Raw genomic sequence first — 22,512 nt, 5'->3', positions numbered from 1 at the left:
CGATCAAACATCCGATTGATCCTAATAAATTAGTTCGATTGATCGTGATAGGGTTAAATGTTCGATTGATCGTGATAGGATTAAATGTTCGATCAAACATCTGATCAATCCTAGTGAATTAGTTCGATTGATCGTGATAAGATCAAATGATCGATCAAACATCCGATCGATCCTAATGAATTAGTTCGATTGATAGTAATCTTAAGGTTGTGGTGCTAAGGACTCAAATAACAATGGGTAAGGTTTTATAGTAATGTTCTTCGGCATAACAGTTAATTATGTGCATAATGTGCATGCAAAGATTACTAAGGCCATCCCCAATCCCATAGAAATCTACAAGGAAGTGCACTTTAAAAATGATGGGAGATTTGTGAGTGACTACATTGAGAGTAAATATGTAAGTGAATGAAATGGGTACTCATGATAAATACGTCTAATGAACTTGCATGTCTTATTTAGTTGAGGTTTATATGGCTTGTGTAGAATGAAATGGAATCAATAGCAGCAAACTCCGACAACGTTAATACCAGCAAAGAAGACATTGTCCTAAAGGTGCTAGGTGGACACCACTCAGGACATGTTAGAGGAAAGGGTTGTGGTGCCATACCTACCCGGTCAAATTCCTCATCAGCACACAACCACGAAGAATGCTTGGCTAAACAGCTAGAAATTGAAAGGAAACTAGCTGAATCACTAGAGAAATGTGAAAAGTTGGAGGAATCAAAAGCTTCTATGCAGTAATCACAAGCTGCTATGCAGGAAGCACAAGCTGCTTTGCAGGCAGAAATGTAGGAGTCACAAGCTGCTATGCAGTCAAAAACCCAGGAATCAGAAGTTGCTATGCAAGCAAAAATGCAGGAATCAGAAGCTGCTATGCAGGAATCACAAGCTACTATGCATGCAGAAATGATGGAATCAAAAGCATCTCAGGCACAAATGGATAGGCTACTAAAACATCTAGGAGGAGGGTAAGAGAATCTTGCCTATCACTTTTTTATTTTTATTTTTTATTTTCACACACACATATCATGTAATTGTTAGAAAGATCATTGATTATGATATGAATTCTATTATTCCTAGGCTTGGAGAGAGCTCTTATAGATCTCAAGCAAGTGAAATCAACGTCTGAGGGAGCTTTTGTTGTAGTTTGTTTAAGACTTTGTTTTAATATTATAAAGATTAACACAAATTTTGTTTGTATTAGAGTGTAAGAACTTGAAATAGTTTTCTGTTTAAGAATTTGGAGGGAGCTTTTATTGTACTTTGTTGAAGAAGTTGTTTTAATATTATAAAGATTATAACAATTTTGGTTTGTGTTAGAAGGTAAGAACTTCATCCAATTTTTGTTTAAGAACTTTGAGTTAGTGAACCTCTCTTGACATATTTATCAAGTTGAGTAAACAATGCAAGAGAGTAAAATTATATAACAATATTTCATTTTTAAGTGTATACAGGATGGCACGAGTAGAAGATGTGCAAAGAGTTGTGACGCTAAAGGACTCAAATAACAATGGGTAAGCTATTTCAATCTCATTGCCATTCACTTGTTGGTAGAAGTTAATACCATTTAATACTAGAATAGTTCATAACTTATTTCATTTTTTTGTGTGTTTTTTAAACCCTGTTCTAGCAATAACAAAATTGTCTCTCTTGGGTGCCTATTCTAAAATATATATATTTTTATATACATGACACAATCCTTTTCTTTCCAACAAAATCATTGATGCTCTTCTAGTTTTTGATATCTTTGCGGATCAATCCAATTTTGGCTTGGTTGATGTTAGGGGTTGGCAGATTAACCGGTTACTGATTACCGGCCGTCTACCGGTTTCGACCGAACCGATATTAACCGTAACCGTTTAACCGATATTCTTATGGGTTAAAAATTTTGTACCGAAATTCTTATCGGTTTGGTCCGATCCGGTTAACCATTTGTTATCGGTTAACCGTTTTAACCGATAAGAATGGGTATGGGGGAAGGCTATTAACAAAGTTAGTCTAGTTCAGTTGGTGGGGCACTAAAGCACAAGGCTCTTAACCTTGTGGTCATGTGTTTGAGCCGCTACAATGGCCATTTTTTTCTTCTTTTTTTTTTTTTCTTTTCTCTCTTTTCTTTCCCAGTTAGCCACATATTTCTTTTCTTTCTTTCTTTTTTTTTTCCTCCTCCTCCCACACAGGCACACAATTGTCTTTCACTTTTAGATCTTTCTAGTTTCTTCCTCATTTTTTTTCTTTCTTTTCCAGTTTTTCTTCTCACCATTACAGGAGAAAGGGTTTCTTCCCCATTTTTTTTTTTTTCTCTTTCCAGTTCTCACAACATCTGCTCTCACAGTTACAGACCTCTCTTTTAGCATCGAAGATTCAATTCAGGTAAAAGTTTTTGTCTTTTGGTGCTTGTAGGTTAGAGAAGTAGAGAAAAGGGAAGAATGTGAGATTTAGAACTGGTTAACCGGTTTAACCGTGTACCGTTATAACCGATAATTTCAATTAAAATCTTTATTGGCCCGGTATCGGTTAAGAAACCGTTTAACAAAAAATTATCGATTAATAACCGATAAGAGCTAAAACCGGGCTATTTTGACTGATACCCACCCCTAGTTGATGCCCTTCAATTATATTATCTGGTTCTTTATATGTGCATCTCTTTTCTATATGATGTAGTGGTTTGAGCTGCTCTGAGAGATATTATGTTTGAGTTTTCCCAAATGATGTTTACTGCCTAGGAGACAGCACCATCAACCCTATGGCCTGTGGCCAAGTGTTCCTAGCTGTCTCTATGGTGGAAATTATCAACATCCTTCTAGTTATCCTTAGAGAGGAGCATATGGTGCTACCTAATATATTCTTTCCGTCCCAGACACTAGGTACTTTGATTGAAAGGGTTCATCTAGTACTATTAATTTTATAATGTTGCTTGCTACACAGACTTTCTTAGTAACTCTATGGACTGTATTCATGTAGTACTATTGATTTAAAATATGTTTAGTTTGTATTGTATTTATTTGCCCTAGTGTTATGTGAATCACACCCTCAGAACCAGAAGTTGCTCACTTATAAATCTTCTGAATCAAACTTGATTTCTCTATCATCTGTCTATTATAATCTGTAAACATTGTTCTAGATTTCATCTGAGAAGTTTCTGGTTTTCTACATGTTGATGCTATTTAATCACCAAACTATAGCCATAACTTCACATAGATTTCATATTAAAATTTTACTTGTCACTGAATATTAATAATCCTGTTGGAGATGAGCTTTATGGCCTTTTTTCTCTTCCTGTCTTCTAGCCAAATTTTATTGCACTTTTTGTAGCCACTCAACCTGTCCCAAGGCCCTTTATTCTTACAACTCCTGCCCTATCTATATATGTTTACATTATCATAAGTAAACCATTGTGTGCATAATCATTATGATTAGTACAAACAGCTCTGTGATTACTTGTTAATGGGATAGATCTTAGATGTTTGTAAATTTTTTATTTATAGGTTTTCTGTGCTTTGGGAAAGGGTGGGACTTTTCATTTCTTCTAGTGTACTCTTGTCATTGAGCTGTCATAGTTATGTGAACGAGATTGTCTAGTTCATTTCTTGTATGCAGTTCCCATAACTGCATGCTCAATTGCTCATTATAAGCGTTTTTTTTTTTCTTTAATCATTAGCGGCGACAACTATATATATGTTTTAAAACATGATTAGTGGCGACGCTAGGTCGCCGCTATTTACTTATTATTTTTTTATTTTGCTAATATAATTAGCAGCGACTCTAGGTCGCTGCTATTTATTTATTTATTTATTTTAATTTTTTTTAATATCATTAGCGGCGACACACGGCCCATTTCAAATTATTTTTGCGGCGACCCAAAAAGTCGCCACTATTTGGTATTACCATCCAATTACTAACCAACAAATAGCAACGACAGGTCGCCGCTATTTTTTGTAGTGACTTAAGCAAAAATTTATGGTCAAAATACTGAGACGTGTGCAGAATTCAAATTTGAATTCAACCCGATTTTAACTCAAACTAGAAAAATTCTAATTTAATAATTTCTTTGATTTGATAAAACTTAACCACATCATATAGGTCCTCTATTGTGATTGGTTAAGCTTAATCACATCTTCTAGGTCTTCTCATAGTGCGTTTTAAGCTTAAAATCAATGATATTTCTTGTATCTTTATTAAATACCTGAAAACACTAAAACGACACAATATTAAACAAATAACAATGAAAAAGAATTAACATATGCGAGTTAAGGGGCTTGAATGTGCAACATTCGGCGCTTATCACACCCCCAAACTTACATATTGTTGGTCCCTTAGCAATACAAAACTGAAAATAAACTGAAAAACAACAAGATAAATCATTCTTTCGTGGGATGTACGATTTTAATTACCGTATACAACAAGCCTTTTAAACTCCTACGCATCCTTAGAGGACGAGTGAAATCTCGTGAGGATTTAATAGGAATGATACCCACAAACATAAAATTTCAAATTTACCCTTAATTTCAATTGAAAATAAATAAATAAACGAAAATTGAAGGGTAATTGATCTTTTCAGTGGTTTCTGTTAGGGTTTAATGGCAAAAATTGACGAAGGTGGATCAATTGCATCAAATTGAAAGTTTAGATAATAAAGTTGAGAATTTTTGAAATTTGTGAGGGTCTTCTTAAAACACATGGTAGTTCAAGGGTCTTAATTTTTTTTTAATTGAAGCTAACATTTTTTTTTTTTAATTAGAAATACCTTATTTATTTTAGGGTTAAATACTATTCCAGTATTTGTGGTTTGCACCAAAATCAAATAGCCACTTGGGTTTTCAAAAATATCGCAAATGATACATGTGGTAAGCCAATAAACCCACTTGGTACCTCTAGCAAGATTTTATTAAGTTTTTTAACGGAACGCCATATCACCCTTACATGTGGGCGTCATGTGGCATGGTACTTGGGTTTTTGGGTGTCACGTAATATTTTATTTAAAAAAAATCCAAAAAATAAAAGCTAAAAAAAAAATTAAAAAAAGAGGAAGAAAATATGTTGGGGTGGTCGAACCACCCCCAGGCCAAACGGGGTGACCGGCCATCCCCTATACCCCAGCATATTTTCTTCTTCCTTTTTTTTTTAATTTTTTTTTTTTTAATAAAATGTTTCGTGACACACAAAAACCCAAGTACTGTGCCACGTGGCACCCACGTATAAGGGTAACATGGCGTTCCATTAAAAAACTTAACGGAATCTTGATAGAGGTACCAAGTGAGTTTATTGTCTTACCATAGGTACCATTTGCAATATTTTTAAAAACTCAAATAGCTATTTGATTTTGATGCAAACCAAAAATAGTATTTAACCCTTTATTTTATAGTTCATGTCCCTTTTGAATTCAATACCGGTTCCTAATAGATCGCTCAATTAACTTCCAAAGTCTGCAATCAAAATTCCTGTTGTTTAGCTTTTGCGTAACGTGGAACCAAATATTAATTATTTAAATAATCAGAGACATCCTAAAACGGATTTAATAATGCTTAAAAGGCCCACCCGCCCATATGAATTGAAGCAGTATGGTCAATATGTTCGTCTCTAGAAGTTGAACAATATAATAATATTATACAAGACTTTTTCTTCGACAACATTATATTATATATATATATATACATGGCTTCCTAATGCAATGAGAAACATGCACACTCTTTCGAAGGGATATCTAATTCTACTTTCTGATGAAAATTAATATTATTTTGTGAACACTTTCTCTCTCAAGTTTCACGTTTTGTGTGTGATAAGATAAGTTGACAGAGAAATTAGGACTTGGAGAAAAGGAAAGGCAAGAACAATTCATTTGAAAATAGGTGAGCCACCTCAATAGTCTTTTGGATTAAAGTTGTTCTTCATTTTGGACACGATTTCAAGCTAAAATGGGTCCAATTATTTGAATCATTCTCTCATTTTACAATTGCTTCCTGTTAATCTGCCCACCCCTAACACGGGCCGTGGCCCCACAAGCCATTGGATAATTGGTTAGTGGCCTCTACACGTCTTGTTCTACTTTTAATTTTTGTGGGAGGTTCATGCACAGTTTCTTCTTTTCGTTCTTTCCGTGCAAGTTTTCGTCTTTTCATTCTTGATAGCCTAAAAATAATTCAACATGAATAAAAAGTCATTAACTTTACAAGTGAGTGCGAGAAGAAATCCCATTTTAGCCATATTAATTGCTTTCTAATACATGGCATATTTCTTAAGCCACAATTTATATTGAGCTGCCCCGGTCGGACCGTATACTTTTATGTATACAAATGTATCTTTGTATCTCATACAGCCAAGCAAGTGCTCTCAGTTGAGCTTGAGGGTTCACCAAGAAACTCTGATCTCAACTGCATCAACAGCCGGCCAAGGTAATTTAGGCCCTCTCCATCTCGGCCTCCGCCCCAAAAGAGATCATGTGGTGAAGCTTCAACTAGCACAGAACCAGCAGTTGAGAGCAACATAGAATTCAAATGAGGGTAAATCGAGAATTTGCATTTCAATGCCCTGTACATGACATCAATCTTCACACTCTCCCAATCTGATCTTACCTGTGTACCACACACAAAATAAGGTTGAATCAATTGAGAAGGAATCAATAAGGCTGGATGTATTTTGCCTGATAAATATGATGTGCATCTCTTATTAACAAACCTTAACACCTATTCCTGGCCTAGAATACAAATGTGAACTGAATTTTTTAGAAACATTTCTAAGATCTAGTTCACTTGATAAATGGTAAGGCAAATCATCAGTCATGCTTTCCACAACAATACAATGCACAAGTTCTTTATACTAATTTTTTGATAAATAATTCATGTCATTGAAAAGCGTAGAAGGGCGTAAATAGGATGTATATAGAAAGTTCCCTTACATGCTAACAGAAGAACAAAAATCCATACATTCAAAAAAGTTTGAAAATTGAGAGATATTATATGCCACAATACAACTAAAGAGCAATTTGACCAGGTTGTTCTTAAGCTCCTCCCTTGTCTTCTCATAATCAGTGTAAGGTACGAGGACTTGTAATTCTTGAATTTCTAAAAACATAAACTCATGCTAACCAAGACTCACTTCAAAACCTTTTTTTCGACTGTACGCAGAGGACCAAAGGTGGGTTTCTCAGAACACTGGTTCAATGCAAAATCAGTGTTATTAGTAAGGTGTTAGACCCAATATCTCACCCAAGAACCAATGCGACCTAGTTGGCTGGGCAATAACTAGGCTTATAACAGAATGAGGGTCCAATTTACTGTAAATGTGAACAGGGTTTTGAGTGCAATTTACTGTAATTGGAAGCAACTTTTTAACTATGAAGCTTCGGATCTGGGGAGAATATGGATATCTTGGGATCCTCAAGAAATTACAGTCTTAAGTGCAGAACTTCTCAGACCAGGTTATCCATTGTAATTTAACAGATGCAGACAAGTATTGATGTCATTTCTGACTATATGGTGATAACAATGCAACCAAAAAGGATAGATCTTTGGAAGGAAATTGTTTCTCAGGCTGCCTTATCTGAGAACAACCATTGGGTTGTCGTAGGGGATTTCTGATGCAATACGAGGAAGGAAAGAGAGAAGGGTGGGGTAACAGACTAGCCTCCTTATATCAATGATCTTCATGAGTGTAACCGATGGCTGGGTTAGAGGATTTAAAGTGTATCAGTGCGTATTTCACCTGGTTTAATAAGAGGCCGGATAATCATATATGGAGGAAGCTTGCTGGAGCATTAGTTAATCAGCATTGGAATCTAAAATGGCCCTTTATGTGGCCAACTTCTTACCTCCAGTTATATCAGATTACTCTCCCATGGTAGTTAGATTTTATTTGGAGGAATCTAACTCAAGAAAACTGTTCAAATTCATTGACTTAAGCGTTGAGCACTAGAGTTCTTTCTTACCATGGAAAAATGTATGCAGTACTTTCCTACGTTATCCATTGTTTCAAGTGTCCCAGAAGTTGGAGCTACTGAAAGCTGAGGCTGAAGATGCCAAATGAAAAATGTTCTGCTTTATCCGAAAAAGTGATCATGGCTAGAAGAAAGATGGAAGAGTTGCAAAGATTGGTGCAGCAGGATCCTGGCAGTACTGACCTGCTTGCTTGTGAAAGTTGTGCGGTCAAGTATTACAGTAAAATGAGAGCAAAGCAGTGGCGGAGCCAGACAACTTACATTAGGGGTGCCGTTAAAAAAATTTTGAGGGTGCCGAATGGTAACTTGCGTAAGTAGGAGAAAATAATTTTTTTTTTGGAGTACCGTGTGGAACTTGGGAGAAAAATAGCAAAAAAAAAAAAAAAATTTTAAAGCTTTGGGGGTGCCGTGGCACCCCCAAAGCCTTTAGTGGCTCCGCCACTGGAGCAAAGGAACACCTTTTAAAGCAAAAGGCCAAGGCTCAATAGCTTAATTTAGGTGACAAATGCACGAGACTTCTTCAAAATAATGCACAACAGATATAGAAACAAGCTTTGAAGAGAGATCATGGTTCATTCATGAAAGAACCAGCTGAAGTCGAGCACTCTTTCTTCTGTCATAACTTACTGCTGTGCGCATTATTTTTCTTTTTCTTTTTTTTTCTTTTTTTTTTAATTTGTTTTGGTGGTGGGGTGGGGCAGCAAGCTGCCGTAATGGGTCTAATGGTAGCTGGAATGTTTAGTACATGATAATGGGCTGTGACCCATGTTAGAGCATTCCCAATGGTTTATGTATTTTTCTATCTAGAATGGTTAACAAAAACCTACTTTTTCTACTTTAGCTAACCATTTTTCAATACATGCATCCAACCGCTTATCTAAATTTCTGCTCTATTTTATTAAAATAGTACTTTTTAAATTTTTTACTCAACCGAAAATCAGACAACCATTACTGACCCAACATCACTGGAAAATCAACATCTCTCCAACTTCACCAACCCAAAATCACCAAAGCAACTCTGAGAGCCTCTGATTATCCAGAAAATAACCCAATTCCACCCTCACATTTTTCCCATCAACCAAAACAGACCCATATAAAGCAAAAACAAGAGCAACCCACCAAACAAATCAAAACACTTTGGAACACAAGCGCCCACCAGTTTCGATCAAACAAATCAAACAGAGGAAGAAGTTTCGATCAACCAAACAAATCAAACACAAGCAACCAACAAGTTTCGATCCTGAGATTTTTGAGGCAGTTGAGGTTTCCAACTCCAACAGAGGAATCGGTGCATTCTGGGCATCAAGGGTGCCACTCACTCCCCGAGAACCCCCCCACATGTGTAGGGGATTGTAATGTTCCTCCTTGTATTTATGTAATTGTATTTATGTAGATTTTTATGGAAATTTGTATAAAATTGTAAGAAATGCAAAAGAAAGAGATAAAAAGAGAACCGAATAGAATGAAATGTGCTATTCGAGGTAGCCAATTCATCCAACACAGAATTGTATAACTTTTACTTGGTTGATTACATCGATAGAAAACATGCGTATTTATTTACATTTAGCAGGGTCTTTTTATTCACATGGGCTAATTCTTAGCCTATAGCTTTAACCGTCCAACCAACAAACTATTTACAGCTGCAGCCCATAACAACCCAATTCATTTATTCAACCCACTAATCACATCCTACTATTAGACCCATTACATTTTCCACCCCGTCAAAGCACCTTGTCCACAAGGTGCCGCTATAATCCGGCCCAGTCTGTTTAACCATAAGAGAAGCCATTTTGACTGCCAAGACCGAGTCCTCATCCGCTGCCATAATTGGCACCACTGTCTAATATACTCACAGAACCAGACATTGCCCCACTCATTTCCCACTTTATTATCTATTACCTCTTGCCCCCTCATTAAATTTCCCACTAACATTTCACCTAAGTTCAGCCTCTCACACCTTCCAATCCACCTCCCTCGATTAATTCTTTCACACTCCTCCAAACACGAAACTTTGCTGACCTCATTGAAAGATACTTTACAGTGACAAGTATTGCACTAATTGACACCCATGCATCCAACGACACCCAATATGACCAAACATCTCTATCCCTAACTCTTCAATTGTTTCTCTTTGTTGTTGCACTAGTTTTAGTTGTTCTTCAGGCACATCAACATATTCTTGGCTCTCCAATTCTATTATCTCTTAGAGAAATTGATTCAAAATTTCTTCTGATTGCCTCGAATTATTTATTACTTCATCTACTAAAACCTTCATACGTTCTATCCTTTCAATTAATTCTAGAAGCAACTCCCACTGCCCATCCATTGTAGGATCAACGGGCTCTGATACCTCTGTGAGGAACTACCACAAAAATGATGGTACTCCAAGGTCTGCTTTATGAGTCAACCCCATGAAAGCCTATGATGCAGTTAAATGGGGTTATACAGAAGTTTGGCTTTCCTAGTAATATGGGGGCATGGATTAGGGAGTGTATCACTACTACTAAGTTATTAGCATAAGAACTAAATGGTTTCTTCTCAAGTGGGAGGCGCCTCAGACAAGTGATCCCATGTCTCCCTACTTGTTTGGTTTAGCTATTGGAGGTGTTCGGGCCGTTCAACAAGAGGGCTGTTGAAGGATTTCAAGTTTCACTGGAGACGTGAAAAGCTGAGGTTGACTCATCTCTGTTTTGCCAATAATCTCATGGTATTTTGTAGGGATGATAATAGGATCTGTTGATATTATTAGTAGAGTGTTGAAAATGAGTTTGAAACTCTCCCTGATCTTACTTCTAATCCTTAAAAAAACAGTTTTCATCTTCTGTGGGAGGATTTCTTATAGTATAATAGATTAGATTCCTCTCCTGCTGTGGGATAAGGAATGGGATCTTGCTGTTAGCTACCTGGGGATCTCTTTGGTATCCTCAAGACCCAAAGCTGCAGATTGACAGGATTAGGAAGAGTGAAGAATTGGACTAATAAAGCTCCTTTATATGCTGGTAGACTTCAGCTCATTAAGTCATTTTGTTTTCTTTCAAGTCTTCTGGTCTGGCTTGTTTTCGTCGACTATGAAGATTGTCAAGGCTGCGAACAGGTTTTAAGTTCTTTCCTTTAGCTGAACTTGAAACTATGGGCGCGAAAGTGGCTTGAAAGCATGTTTCTAGAAATGACGGGGCTTTGGGTGTCAGAAGAGTAAAAGAATAGAAAGAAGCAGCAAAGCTGAAGCATTTGCAGCATTTACTGATTGATGGTGATTACTCTGTTTGGGCTACTTGTGCCAGAAAGTATCTTATCAAGAATAGAAGCACTTGGGAGTTTGAAGATCCCGGGGGACTCCTCTTGGTCTTAAAGAAATATTCTTAATAGCAGGGAATTAGCAAGAGGCCTATCATACACATAACTGGGATGGTAACAGCACCTTACTCTGGAATGATTGTTGCCATCCCTTACAGCCTTTAATCAATAAATTTGGAGAGGCTAATTTATGAATTGAGCCTTGATGGCAGTGCTACTGTGCATCAGACTGTGCAGCTATCCTCTTCGAGTTGGCCTTTTGCTATGTCTGTGGGTTGGTTAGAAATTCAGAGAGCTACTCCAGGGAATTTCAAGCAGTATGAGGGCAGAAGTGAGGAAATAGTTGGTGTGAAGCCGTTGAAGGTTGTTTCTCAGTCAAAGCAGCTTGAGAGGGATTGAGGACTAGGAAGCAGAAAGTAACTTGGGGTCACCTGGTTTGGTTCTCCAAGGCTATCCTGAGGATGTTCTTTATTATACGGTTAGCTATTTAATACAAGTTGAGAACCAAGGATAAACTGCTCCACTTCGGTATAATATGTAGCAACAGCTGCACCTCTGCAAATCTGCTGCGAAGAAGATATAGACCGCCTATTATTTGAATATCTATAGTCTGGTAGAATTTGGACCAGATTGTGTGTGATATGCAATATTCAGTGGTTTCCTCATCACTGGCAAAATACCGTTGCATGGAGGTCCCAGACTTACAAAGGAAGGTCATTACGCTCCATTATCTGTGGACTGATCCTTTTTAGTGCAGTATATCATATTTGGAGAGAATGAATTCAAGAGCTTTAAAAGATGAGAAGAAGCTGTCAGAGAACATATTGCACGAAGTCATGAATTGTGTGAGAACCAGGCTGTGTGATCTGAAGAAAGTGAAGAGAAAATGACCAGAAGAAATGGCAGTAATGTTCTTGGAAACTTCTATTTCAATTTATGATTGTTGATACATTCTCAATGTAACTTTAGTTTAGGGTTCTATAGTTGTTTTACCATTGTAAAGTGGTTGTGCTGCTATTTTGTTTCCATTGCCCCAGTATGCCCCTGTGCTATAGTAAAGGTTTTTCCTTTTGATAAAATTCACATACTAACCCAAAAGAGAAATTGCTTGGGTTTCCTTCTGGTCTTCGGATACAGACCCTAGTTGCAAGCTATCAAAATAAAATGCTCAGGCAGAAGAGTGAGTTGTTTCTGTTTATAGTTCTTTATAAATGAAAACACATTGAATCAAGAGACTGACAGCAATATCAGATCCAAGTACAGAGAATCATACCAGATCAGGCCGCTGCCTCAGCATTGACCTTCCCATTCGTGCTGCTTCCTCCGGACTTTTTGCAGATTTTATCTTTTCAACACAATCCCATGCCACAGGATTATTCACCCCAACAAACTTGTGCACCTACATATCGAAGAAAGTTTTTGAGAAAAATTCTACAATTCTTGCATTGCACAAAAATAAATTATGCAGAAAAGGAAGTACCTGGTAGTAATGCTCTACACTTAACCAAGTGGCATAATCACCATTCTCATCCGGCATCTCAATTGGGTGAGGAGAAAAATTTGAAAAAGCGCCATATGGATCCCATGTTTTATAGAAGAAAATGATGCTTGATTCATGTGGAGTTACAGTAGGATCAATTGCAAAAGTTTCATCCACTGATGGGATCACCGGTGTGACATCTGGTAAGGGCTGAAGGAATCCACTAATAAGCATGTCAGGTCCAACCTGCAGTAATTTTTGCAGAAGCACAATGCAATATTGATCAAGGTCCTGACACCATTATTTCAACTAAAAGCTTCCATCTTAAACAGAAACTGTATAACTTGATCCTTTTTTTTTGGCATTGTTTAGATTGACCAGTACATCACTCTGTTGAGAATAAGATCTCATAGGGTCACTTTGCGCATTTCCAATCAGCAATGGTGGGCAAAGAAAAATATGTATGGGAAACTTCAAATCTGGTAAGCATAAAGTGTCTAACCAGGTTAGAGCTCCACTCTCAGTGGCAAGAACAGCGACAACCATATATTTAGACATAGAAGATGAGATTCAGACTCTCGTTTTCAGTAAAACCAGATAACATCACACATGAACCAGCTGTTCCAAGATACACCACTACAAAAGTGCTGAAGGTAAAATATCCAAAATTGGAAGGTCGATTGGATCTTGTAAATTGAAATATACAATGTGCCCCATAATAATAATAAACTACTCATAAAATAATAAATTATATATGTACATAGATTTTTATAAATAAATATAGTATTAATACTACCTACATTACAAAGGTTTTAACTATAATAATAATAATTTTATATTTTTAATATTACTTATTTAATTTACCATAAATATTTGATAATTAGTTCCACATGCCAAATTAAAGAAGGTCAATAATAAAGAAGGTCAAAACTACATCATTTTGCTCCTTATTATGCAATATAAGTGCTTTTTCCAGTATCTTGAACACAATGAACAGAATTTTCATACTTTTGCAGAACTTCCAGCTATGAAGGAGGAAAAAAGCTATGTGAAGTAAAAGAAGAAAATATCAATTTTTGTTTTAATGAATAATAATAATATTATTGAAAGAAAATGGCAAATCCCTCGTACACGAAGAGTATACAAGAGAGCCAAAAACCATAAAGACTGCTCCAATCTAAAAAGCAAATCAAATCTACTAGATTCTTTGAGTCAAAATTAGGAACATTACAATAATCCAATCCAGACTCGCTATCCTCAAAGAGGCGCCGATTCCTTTCTCTCCAAATGCTCCACATTAAGAGAGTAGGAATAACTTTTCAGATTGCCTCTTTGGGGTGTCCCTGCCCTTGAAATCTCCAACAAAGAAGTAGCTGTAGAATGTTACTAGGCATCACCCAAGAAACCCCGAATATGTTAAGAACCAAGTGCCGGTGATTAGAAGTATACTCGCAATGGATGAGAAGGTTATTAATAGTTTCCTCATTCATTTTGCATAGGCAACACTAGTTAGCTAGAGAGAAACCCTGCCTTCTAAGGTTATCCACAGTAAGGATTCTACCATTTGCTTCTCTCCATAAGAAGAAAGCAGTGCAAGAAGGGGCCTTAACCTTCCCAATACTTTCCCAAGGGAATGAACTATGCTCACCAGATTGTAACATTTTATAATAGCTCTTCACTGCAAAACCGTGGCTGTTAAATGGTGTCCACAACATACTATCCACTCCTCCTGGATTGAGAAAAGATTTAAGAGATTCCAGTTCCCAATCATGAGCTGCCCTAATGAAGCTTGGATTCCAATGGATTGGGGAATTGGAGAGGACCAAGTAGTCAGGCACTAAGGCCTCTTCGTTTCGAGGAGTATAAGAGATTGAGAAAACATCAATTTGCAATTGATTCACTCAACCTATCAGTAAACAGGATACAATTCTGTTCAGACCAAACTTGAAAAACTCTTATTCTACTCTACCATGCCTTCTTCATGAGCAAAACATCAACACGCCCTCCTCTCTTCCATTAGTCTTGGCATCAAAACCAGCTGGCATTACCCAGCCCCCATTGTCTCCTCTTCCATTAGTCTTAAGCATCAAAACCAGCATGGCATTACCCAGCCCCACATTGGCCTCCCCCCTTTAGAACCCAAACCAGCCAAATTACAAGCCTTAATGTCAAGATTCACTCCACATTTAGTATATGACGTTGATTTTACATAGGACTTACTCCCAAAAATTATCCCTTTAAAAATGCTTGAAGAAGTTAGGAGTAAGCTCCACAAAATTTGTACACATCCATGATCTTATTGATAACTAAACTGACAACTCCAATTCCAATATACCCACAATGTTCCACAACGTTTAAGGGAGGCCTTATTTTCTTCTTTATTCTTTCCTTTTGAGGCAGTTCACCATTACTTAATAACCAACTCATAAGATGGTTCCACAAAACAGAGGACCAAACCAACCAAACAAACCAACAGGATCAAACTAAGTTGAAGAGGATTAGAAGATTGTCATACAATTACATCAGTCTTGTTTCATTTCTTTTTTCATATTCAACATACTAGAAATTAATATATATTGTTGAAACACAAACTTTTTGTAATTTATGTTTTGACAATCTAAAATTTTTTTTGATAGGTAATCAAGCGCATTTTATAAAAAAACGTAAAACACCCCCAAGTACACCGGAAGTATACACAAGGACACTGAGCAAAAGACCCAAAACCCACAAAGCAACCCCAAAACCCAACAACCCAACAACCCAAAGAACTCTCCAAGTACCCAGAAAACAAACCCAAAGCCACACCAAAGAAGACCTACACCCTCTTGCCTTTACCACAATTGGAACCCTCATAATTGATAGAACTCTCCACGTTCTTCAATTCCCTCCTTCCTTTTGACTTAGAAGCACATACCAACTTCGATGATTCTCCCACCTCCAATGAGGTAGGGCCACCCCTGCCTAAACGGGGAAGGGAAATCACGAGATGAACCCGCCAAAACTTGTGAAAAGGACCAAAAATCAAACGAAAACAGAGAAAGAGCAACGGCTTCATCCACACCACCCTTTCAGACAACTCCCTAGAAAAATGATCGACATTCCTAGCGGAATCAACAACAGCCCTCACCAAAGGAGACCCAAAGAGTTGATCGACATTCCTAGTGGAATCTAGAGTCATCCCTTCACGCCAGAGAATGCCAACCGCAGTCTCCGCAACCATGACCACTTTCAGCATCTTCTCTGGTAGAGCAGAGCTCTGAATGTGTCTAGTGTATGAACACATTAAGAGAAGTGTTGGTTGATATTTTAATATGTATATAATACTAAACCATTACAGCTCTATTCATTTTCTAAGCCCCAAACCAAATTGACAAGCACATAAAACACATCAAGACATGATGAACCTCGCATGAGAAGCTTAATGTTAGGTTTTAGAAATTGGCCTTATTCCGTGTATCAAAACTATCTTGTTATTCTTTTTATATCCTTAGTGTTTTGGTGTGAAAAAAGTTTGGGATTAGTGTTCTGTGAGTTTTCGTCATGAGAATGTCATGACAAATTAGCATGTTCTTCCAGGGAGGAAGCCTGTTAAGCTCACTATGTAATTTTGTCTTGACGACGTTACTATTCAGTCATGACGAAATCAGCATGATCTTCGTATTAAGCTCACTGTGTAATTTTGTCATGGCAACGTCATCATTCCATCATAACAAAGTTCGGCTACTCTACCTTCACTTACCATGTAATTTCGTCATAAAGACGTCACCATTCTATCATGAAGAAATCTGTTCAAGAAGTCACCAAAGTTCACTGTGAAGTTTCATCATCATGACGTTAGCATCCCATCTTGGTGAAAAGTCCCAACACCTACCAAGAGTGAGAAAGATAAGGGTGAAACCCTAGTTTCCATCATGAAGATACACCGCCACTGTCATGACGATGTAAGCTCAGAAAAGCTACTATTGACATCGTCAAGATTGAAGTGTTGATATCCCTTGTATGAAGAGTTTGTGTTCCAAAGATCCGGCACTTGGACATTACCTGCACATCACCTCGGGGCCATTTGGAAGTCATGACATCATCTAGGACAGTTATGGGCGTCATGTCCCCATGACAAGTTCCTGACAAAATCAGGCAGTAAGTTTCGTCATCAGGTCATCATATGATGAGTTGATGACAAAATTGTGCATCTGCAGAGTTGAAGTTTCTATGACATTTCGTCATGACGGCAGGATTTTCTTCATGGCAAAATTCTAATCTTGCGGGCCATTTTTGACATAGCAAATGTCCGAATTTGAAAAAACTCATGAAACACAAAATTGGAGATCTGAGAATAAGCTTTCCAACGCCACTGAGTTTGAATCATTTGGAGCCCGGGATCAAAAGTTATGGCCAGGATACCCTAACTGGTTTAGTTTCCTTTTCACAGAATTCCAGCTTTACCCCTTCCTCTTCTATAAATAGAATGAGATGCTCATTGAGGTTTTTAGAAAAGCCAATCACAAAAACACCTAAGAGAACTTTGATGTTCTTGCTTCTCCTTTGTTCCAATAGAGAAATCTTACAAAGCCTAGAGCTTCCCCTCTCTTGATGTGGGGATTTTTCCCATTGCTCTTACTCAAGCATTGGATGTTCATGTATTGGTGAGGAAGTAAAAGTATCCCTTCACCATTATTGTTCCAAGAGAGACGTGTTTCCCTCTCTTGATGTGTTGTTGATCTAACCACACCATACACATCATTCAACCACCAAGAGCCTACCGAAGGGTCGGAAAGGAGATGGACTATATAAAGATTGTCAAGGTAGAAGGCAAGCAAAAAGCTTGTTGTCGTATAGAGTCTACAATTTGCAACGAGGGTTTATAAGTTTCCTTATGTCAGAATATTCTGGATCTTCATTATAGTGATTTTCCGGGTTTTGTTGCCCCATAATGGTTTTTCCCTTTGATTTGTTTCAAGAATTTTTCACTTTGTCAACAAATCTTATGTTATGGATGTGAGGTTTAAATATCCTTACAATTTGTTTATATATATATTACTTGAAGTGTCTGTTGATTTGGGGATAGAACACGATCCTCGTGTTTTAACACTTGAGTCCATTTTTATAAATGCACAAAGACACGGTTGCATTATAGTCATAAGGACATAGAAACGCATAAACATATGCATACGAAAAATACATAATGGGATGCTCCTTTAGACACAATAAGCCTATCTAAGTACTTACATATACGTCTCAATGACAGCATTTAGTTAGGTACTAGAACACATAATCCCGTACTTGAGCTATGAAATTTTGAAACATTCATTTGCATTAGAAGTGAACACTGCTAGGATGTTATAAAAGACCTTTGCCCAGTGACTGCCACGCCAATGCTGGATCCTAGGGAATTCACCTTGATACTTTACTAACCTTCAATATTTTGCAAGAAGTGGCCACTAGACAAGCTCATGCACTGATGCCCCTATTATGCCTCACAGCCCAAGACTTTTAACATTTCACCAAACAGTGGCCCTTGCATATCTAAAATAATAATGCATTCTAATTTGTTACATTTGCAAAGACCCAAGGTCCCCACTCTTTCATGGGGTTGGGAATGCTATAGAAGAATAACCTAGTTACTAACTATTAACTATATGTATTAAAGAAGACATTAGATTAAAAAAGGACTAACAGGGAAGGGATATCAGCTTAAGAGGCAACAGTTATCAAAAAAACAAATTGTACAATATCCAATTATGAGAACAAGTTTAGCCAACACCAACCTGCTCATAACAAACATCAATCAAATCTAAGGCTTGTGACATCTCAACCATCCCAAGCTCAGCCACAGGTGATGGTGCATTCTTTCCGCCAATAATTTTTGGAGCAACAAATGCAAAGACCTACAAACAAAATTCGTAGTCCATGAAAATCCATAATGTGAGCCAAAACCATACCAAAGCCAAAAGCAGCCCAGAAAAAGGAAGCTATTTAATGAAAATCTATTACCCTCAACATATCATTACATATTTTTTGTAATGTTTCAGACCAATTGCTGCAGGTTTAACCAGAAAGAAGCAAAGTCTTTCTTCTTTTTTTTTTTTTTTATAATGAATTGAAATATCATTAAAAACATAAGGTGCCCCTATGTACACAGGAAGTATACAAGAGATGCTACCTATGTAGTAAGAGTAAGAAGAACAAGAAAATTATAATAACTAATCACTAAAGGAGAAACAAAAGCAGCTGTACAAAGATACAAAATGTTGAAGAAAAAATATTTCAACTCTTCCAAAGTCTTCTCGCAGTCCTCAAAACACATATCATTCCTTTCTCTCAAAAAACACTACAAAAGGCACAAAGTAAACAACAGTACTCTGAGAGCTGTAGACAATCCACTGACAAGTAAACAAATCAACTACTAGTCTAGGCATAACCTAAGACAACCCAAATCATTTGAAGAAAACATTCCAAATAGCACAAGCAACCTCACACTGAAGAAGGTGGTCCACAAACTACCGATTCTTTTTGCACATAACACACCAATCAACCACAATAACATGCCGCTTCCAAAGATTGTCTATGGTAAGGATCTTTCTAGGGCCACCGACCACACAAAAAAATGCCACCATCAATGAAACCTTAGTCCTCCAAATACTTTTCCAAGGGAAACAAAAACCATCATGACAACCCATGACACTAGAGAAGGATTTAACACCAAACAACCCTCTTTTGGAAGGGATCCACTTCGACCTGTCTTCCCCTTCCCTTCTCATTCTTAACAAATACAACTTGTAGAACGAGATAAAGACATCCACCTCCCAATCCTGAGCTACTCTAGAAATGGTAACATTCCACTGAATGGCACCTCCAAAAAAATCCATGTGAGCCTCAATAGGAGCATCCTTTGCACAAACAATATCAAATAAAACTAGAAAAGCATCCTTAAGGGTCATATCGCCACACCAAAGATCATGCCAGCACCTAACCTTTGAACCATCACCCACTTCAAATCTGATGTGACTACAGAACTTCCCCCAACCCCTCCTAATTTTCTTCCATAAGAGTCCACCACCACTTTCCACCAAGCCTCTCTCTCAAGCCCATAACGCCAAAGCCATTTACCAAAAAGAGCATGATTGAACCTCAAAAGGTTCCTAATCCCCAACCCTCCCTCAACGATCGGGGTACACACCTTTAGCCAACTCATTAGGTGATATTTGAACTCTTCGCCTATCCCACCCCTTAAGAAATCACATTGGAGCTTCACAATACGGTTAGCAACACTAGAAGGGAGAGGAACATGAAGTATGTAGGTATGTTGGATAGGGTGTTCTTGATAAGGGTAACCCTACCACCCTTAGACAAATACAACCATTTCCAACAAGCCAACCACAGTTCTATCTTTTCGATAACACTGTCCCAAATATGCTTGGCCTTATAGGTTGTATTTGTCTAAGGGTGGTAACTCTACCACCCTTAGACAAATACAACCATTTCCAACAAGCCAACCACGGTTCTATCTTTTCGATAACACTGTCCCAAATATGCTTGGCCTCATAGGATACCCCCAAAGGAAGACCGAGATACTTCAAAGGTAGGGACAAAACCCCACAACCTAAAATCCAAGCCAACCTAGCCACATTATCAACATTTCTCACCAAAACCAATTCCGAATTGACTAAGTTCGCCTTCAAACCCGACACAACTTTAAATAATAAGAACAAGCTCCGTAAATTGTAAAGATGATTTGGGTCGGCCCCACAGAAAATCAAAGTGTCATAAGTGAATACGAGATGAGAGATATCAACCTCTATCCCCATACAAAAGCCAGACAACAGAGCTCCACTCACAGCAGTTGAAATCATCCTACCCAACGCCTTCATCACTAGAACAAACAACAAAGGAGATAGAGGATCCTCTTGCCTTAAGCCTCCAGACATGCTAAAGAATGTAGAAGAGCCATTCACCAAAACCGAAAACTGCATTGAGGAAATACAATGAGCTATCTAAGAGCACCACTTCCCCCTAAACCCGCATCTTCTCAGCATGTACATCAAAAAAATCCCAATTAATATGATCATAAGTTTTTTCTAAGTCCATTTTAAAAATAACCCCCGGTTCTCCAAATCTCAATCTGCTATCAAGGTGTATTCATTGGCAATAAGAATATGATCTAAAATTTGCCTACCTCAAATGAATGCATTTTGTGACTTAGATATGATCCTCTCCAACACCATCTTAAGCATGTTGGCTAGAATCTTAGCAACCATCTTATAGATACTACCACAAACTAATTAGGGGGAAATCCTTGGGGTTTACAGCCCCTAGGATCTTCGGAAAGAGGGTGAAGAACGTAGTATTAAGGCTTCTCTCAAACTTACCACTAGCATGAAACTCAAAAAAGACCTTCAAGATGTCCTCTTTCAAACCAGCCCAACAAGCTTGGAAGATAGGCCAATCCAGAAAGAGAGTGAACCTTGGGGTTTCAAAACCATATGGCATCTGAAACAGACTATATAACTATGATTCTGACTGGAATAAAAACCACAGAGAAAGAGAGAGACATAAAAACACATATTTACAAGAAGGTATTGAAGCCCACATATTCCGAGCCACCATGGATGCATACCAAGTATACAAAGTGCAATAGAAGATCCAAACGTCAATCAGCAATTGGTTGCAGCTCATGATAGTTGCAACTTCATCTTTACAATAAATAACACATGTATACACCTTGCAATAAATATAGCCTTCATGCATCTAAAACAAGAGATGAGCAACGAAAAAAAATCTGTCTATCAAATTTAGGATGAAAGAAAGTGGCTGGCACCATATAAGAAGCCAAATATGATTATTAGATAAGATAACTCCCCACTATTGAAATCCAGCCTGAACTAAAAATCTAAGATGACTCTTTGTTATAGTCAAAAAGGGAATCCAGCATCAATTCATACTTACGTCTGGGAGGAGGTTTGAATAGTCACACTGTTAACATTTACTTGATTAAGTTATACTCAGTAGACAAGTGAACAATATATACAGTTTTGCTACAAATTAGAGGAGAAGCTGAAAAAAAAAAAAAAAAAAACCTTGTGTATTACTCCAGCTGAAATAGCAGATGCAGCCAGTGTCCCACCACATTCCCACAGAATTGAAAGATACCCACGATCATGAAAATATTCCATAACGTCTCTAGGATTCAAGATTTCAAACTCCACCACTTCTACTCCTTTAGAAGCAAGCAATTTCTGGAAACTCCTTCTAGCTCCCCTTTGTGTTACAACTATAGTTGATACATCGGACACATCCCAAAGGTTTGCTTCCTCAGGAAGATCAAGCGTCTGCGTCATTACAATGCGCACAGGCATGTGCCCACCTCCATGTCTTGCAGTTAATCTTGGATCTAATTCAGAAAAGAATTAGAATATATAGCAATATTTTGAGCATTTTCAACTACTATACTATTAAAACAACCACATAGTTGCAAGTAATGAAGAAACTTACTGTCCTTGCGTACTGTATTTCCTCCTACAATAATGGCATCACTTCTACCCCGCAACTCAAAAACTCGACTCCTAGACGTTTTACTGCTTATCCATGCTGCATGTCCACTACTAGCAGCAATTTTTCCTGTTCATGTCTAACAAACTTATACCATTCACCCTTTTAAAAAGAGAATGAAATACTTGAAAATCAGTAAGAAGTTTCTAAAAATCTAATGCTCACCATCAAGAGTCATTGCATACTTGATAACAGAGAAGGGAACTTGCAAAGCAGCTCTACATATAATGGGAGCATTGACCAAGTGGCATGACTTTTGAGC

The 22,512-nt window shown here is 37.5% G+C and overlaps 1 protein-coding gene across 2 annotated transcripts; it reads right to left on the bottom strand.

The window, feature by feature from the left end:
- Positions 1-6,174: 6,174 nt before the first annotated feature.
- Positions 6,175-22,512, bottom strand: LOC132170293 (riboflavin biosynthesis protein PYRR, chloroplastic). Of its 2 annotated transcripts, none has more exons than XM_059581216.1 (7): positions 22,416-22,512; positions 22,194-22,319; positions 21,779-22,092; positions 18,470-18,589; positions 12,705-12,950; positions 12,498-12,623; positions 6,175-6,569 (listed from the first exon to the last, which is right to left on the bottom strand). In XM_059581216.1, exons 1-7 carry the CDS (start codon positions 22,426-22,428, stop codon positions 6,306-6,308), a joined length of 1,209 nt encoding a protein of 402 aa, XP_059437199.1. In that variant the 5' UTR covers positions 22,429-22,512; the 3' UTR covers positions 6,175-6,305. The 2 variants fall into 2 exon arrangements, with proteins under 2 accessions (XP_059437199.1, XP_059437200.1); XM_059581217.1 differs by having other exon boundaries at positions 22,194-22,329; positions 22,416-22,492.

Source organism: Corylus avellana, chromosome ca2 (genome assembly GCF_901000735.1).
Source record: "Corylus avellana chromosome ca2, CavTom2PMs-1.0".
NCBI classification, from domain to species: Eukaryota; Viridiplantae; Streptophyta; class Magnoliopsida; order Fagales; family Betulaceae; genus Corylus; species Corylus avellana.
Note: the sequence above shows the minus strand (reverse complement) of the source record. Positions and strands in the feature narration are given on the sequence as shown.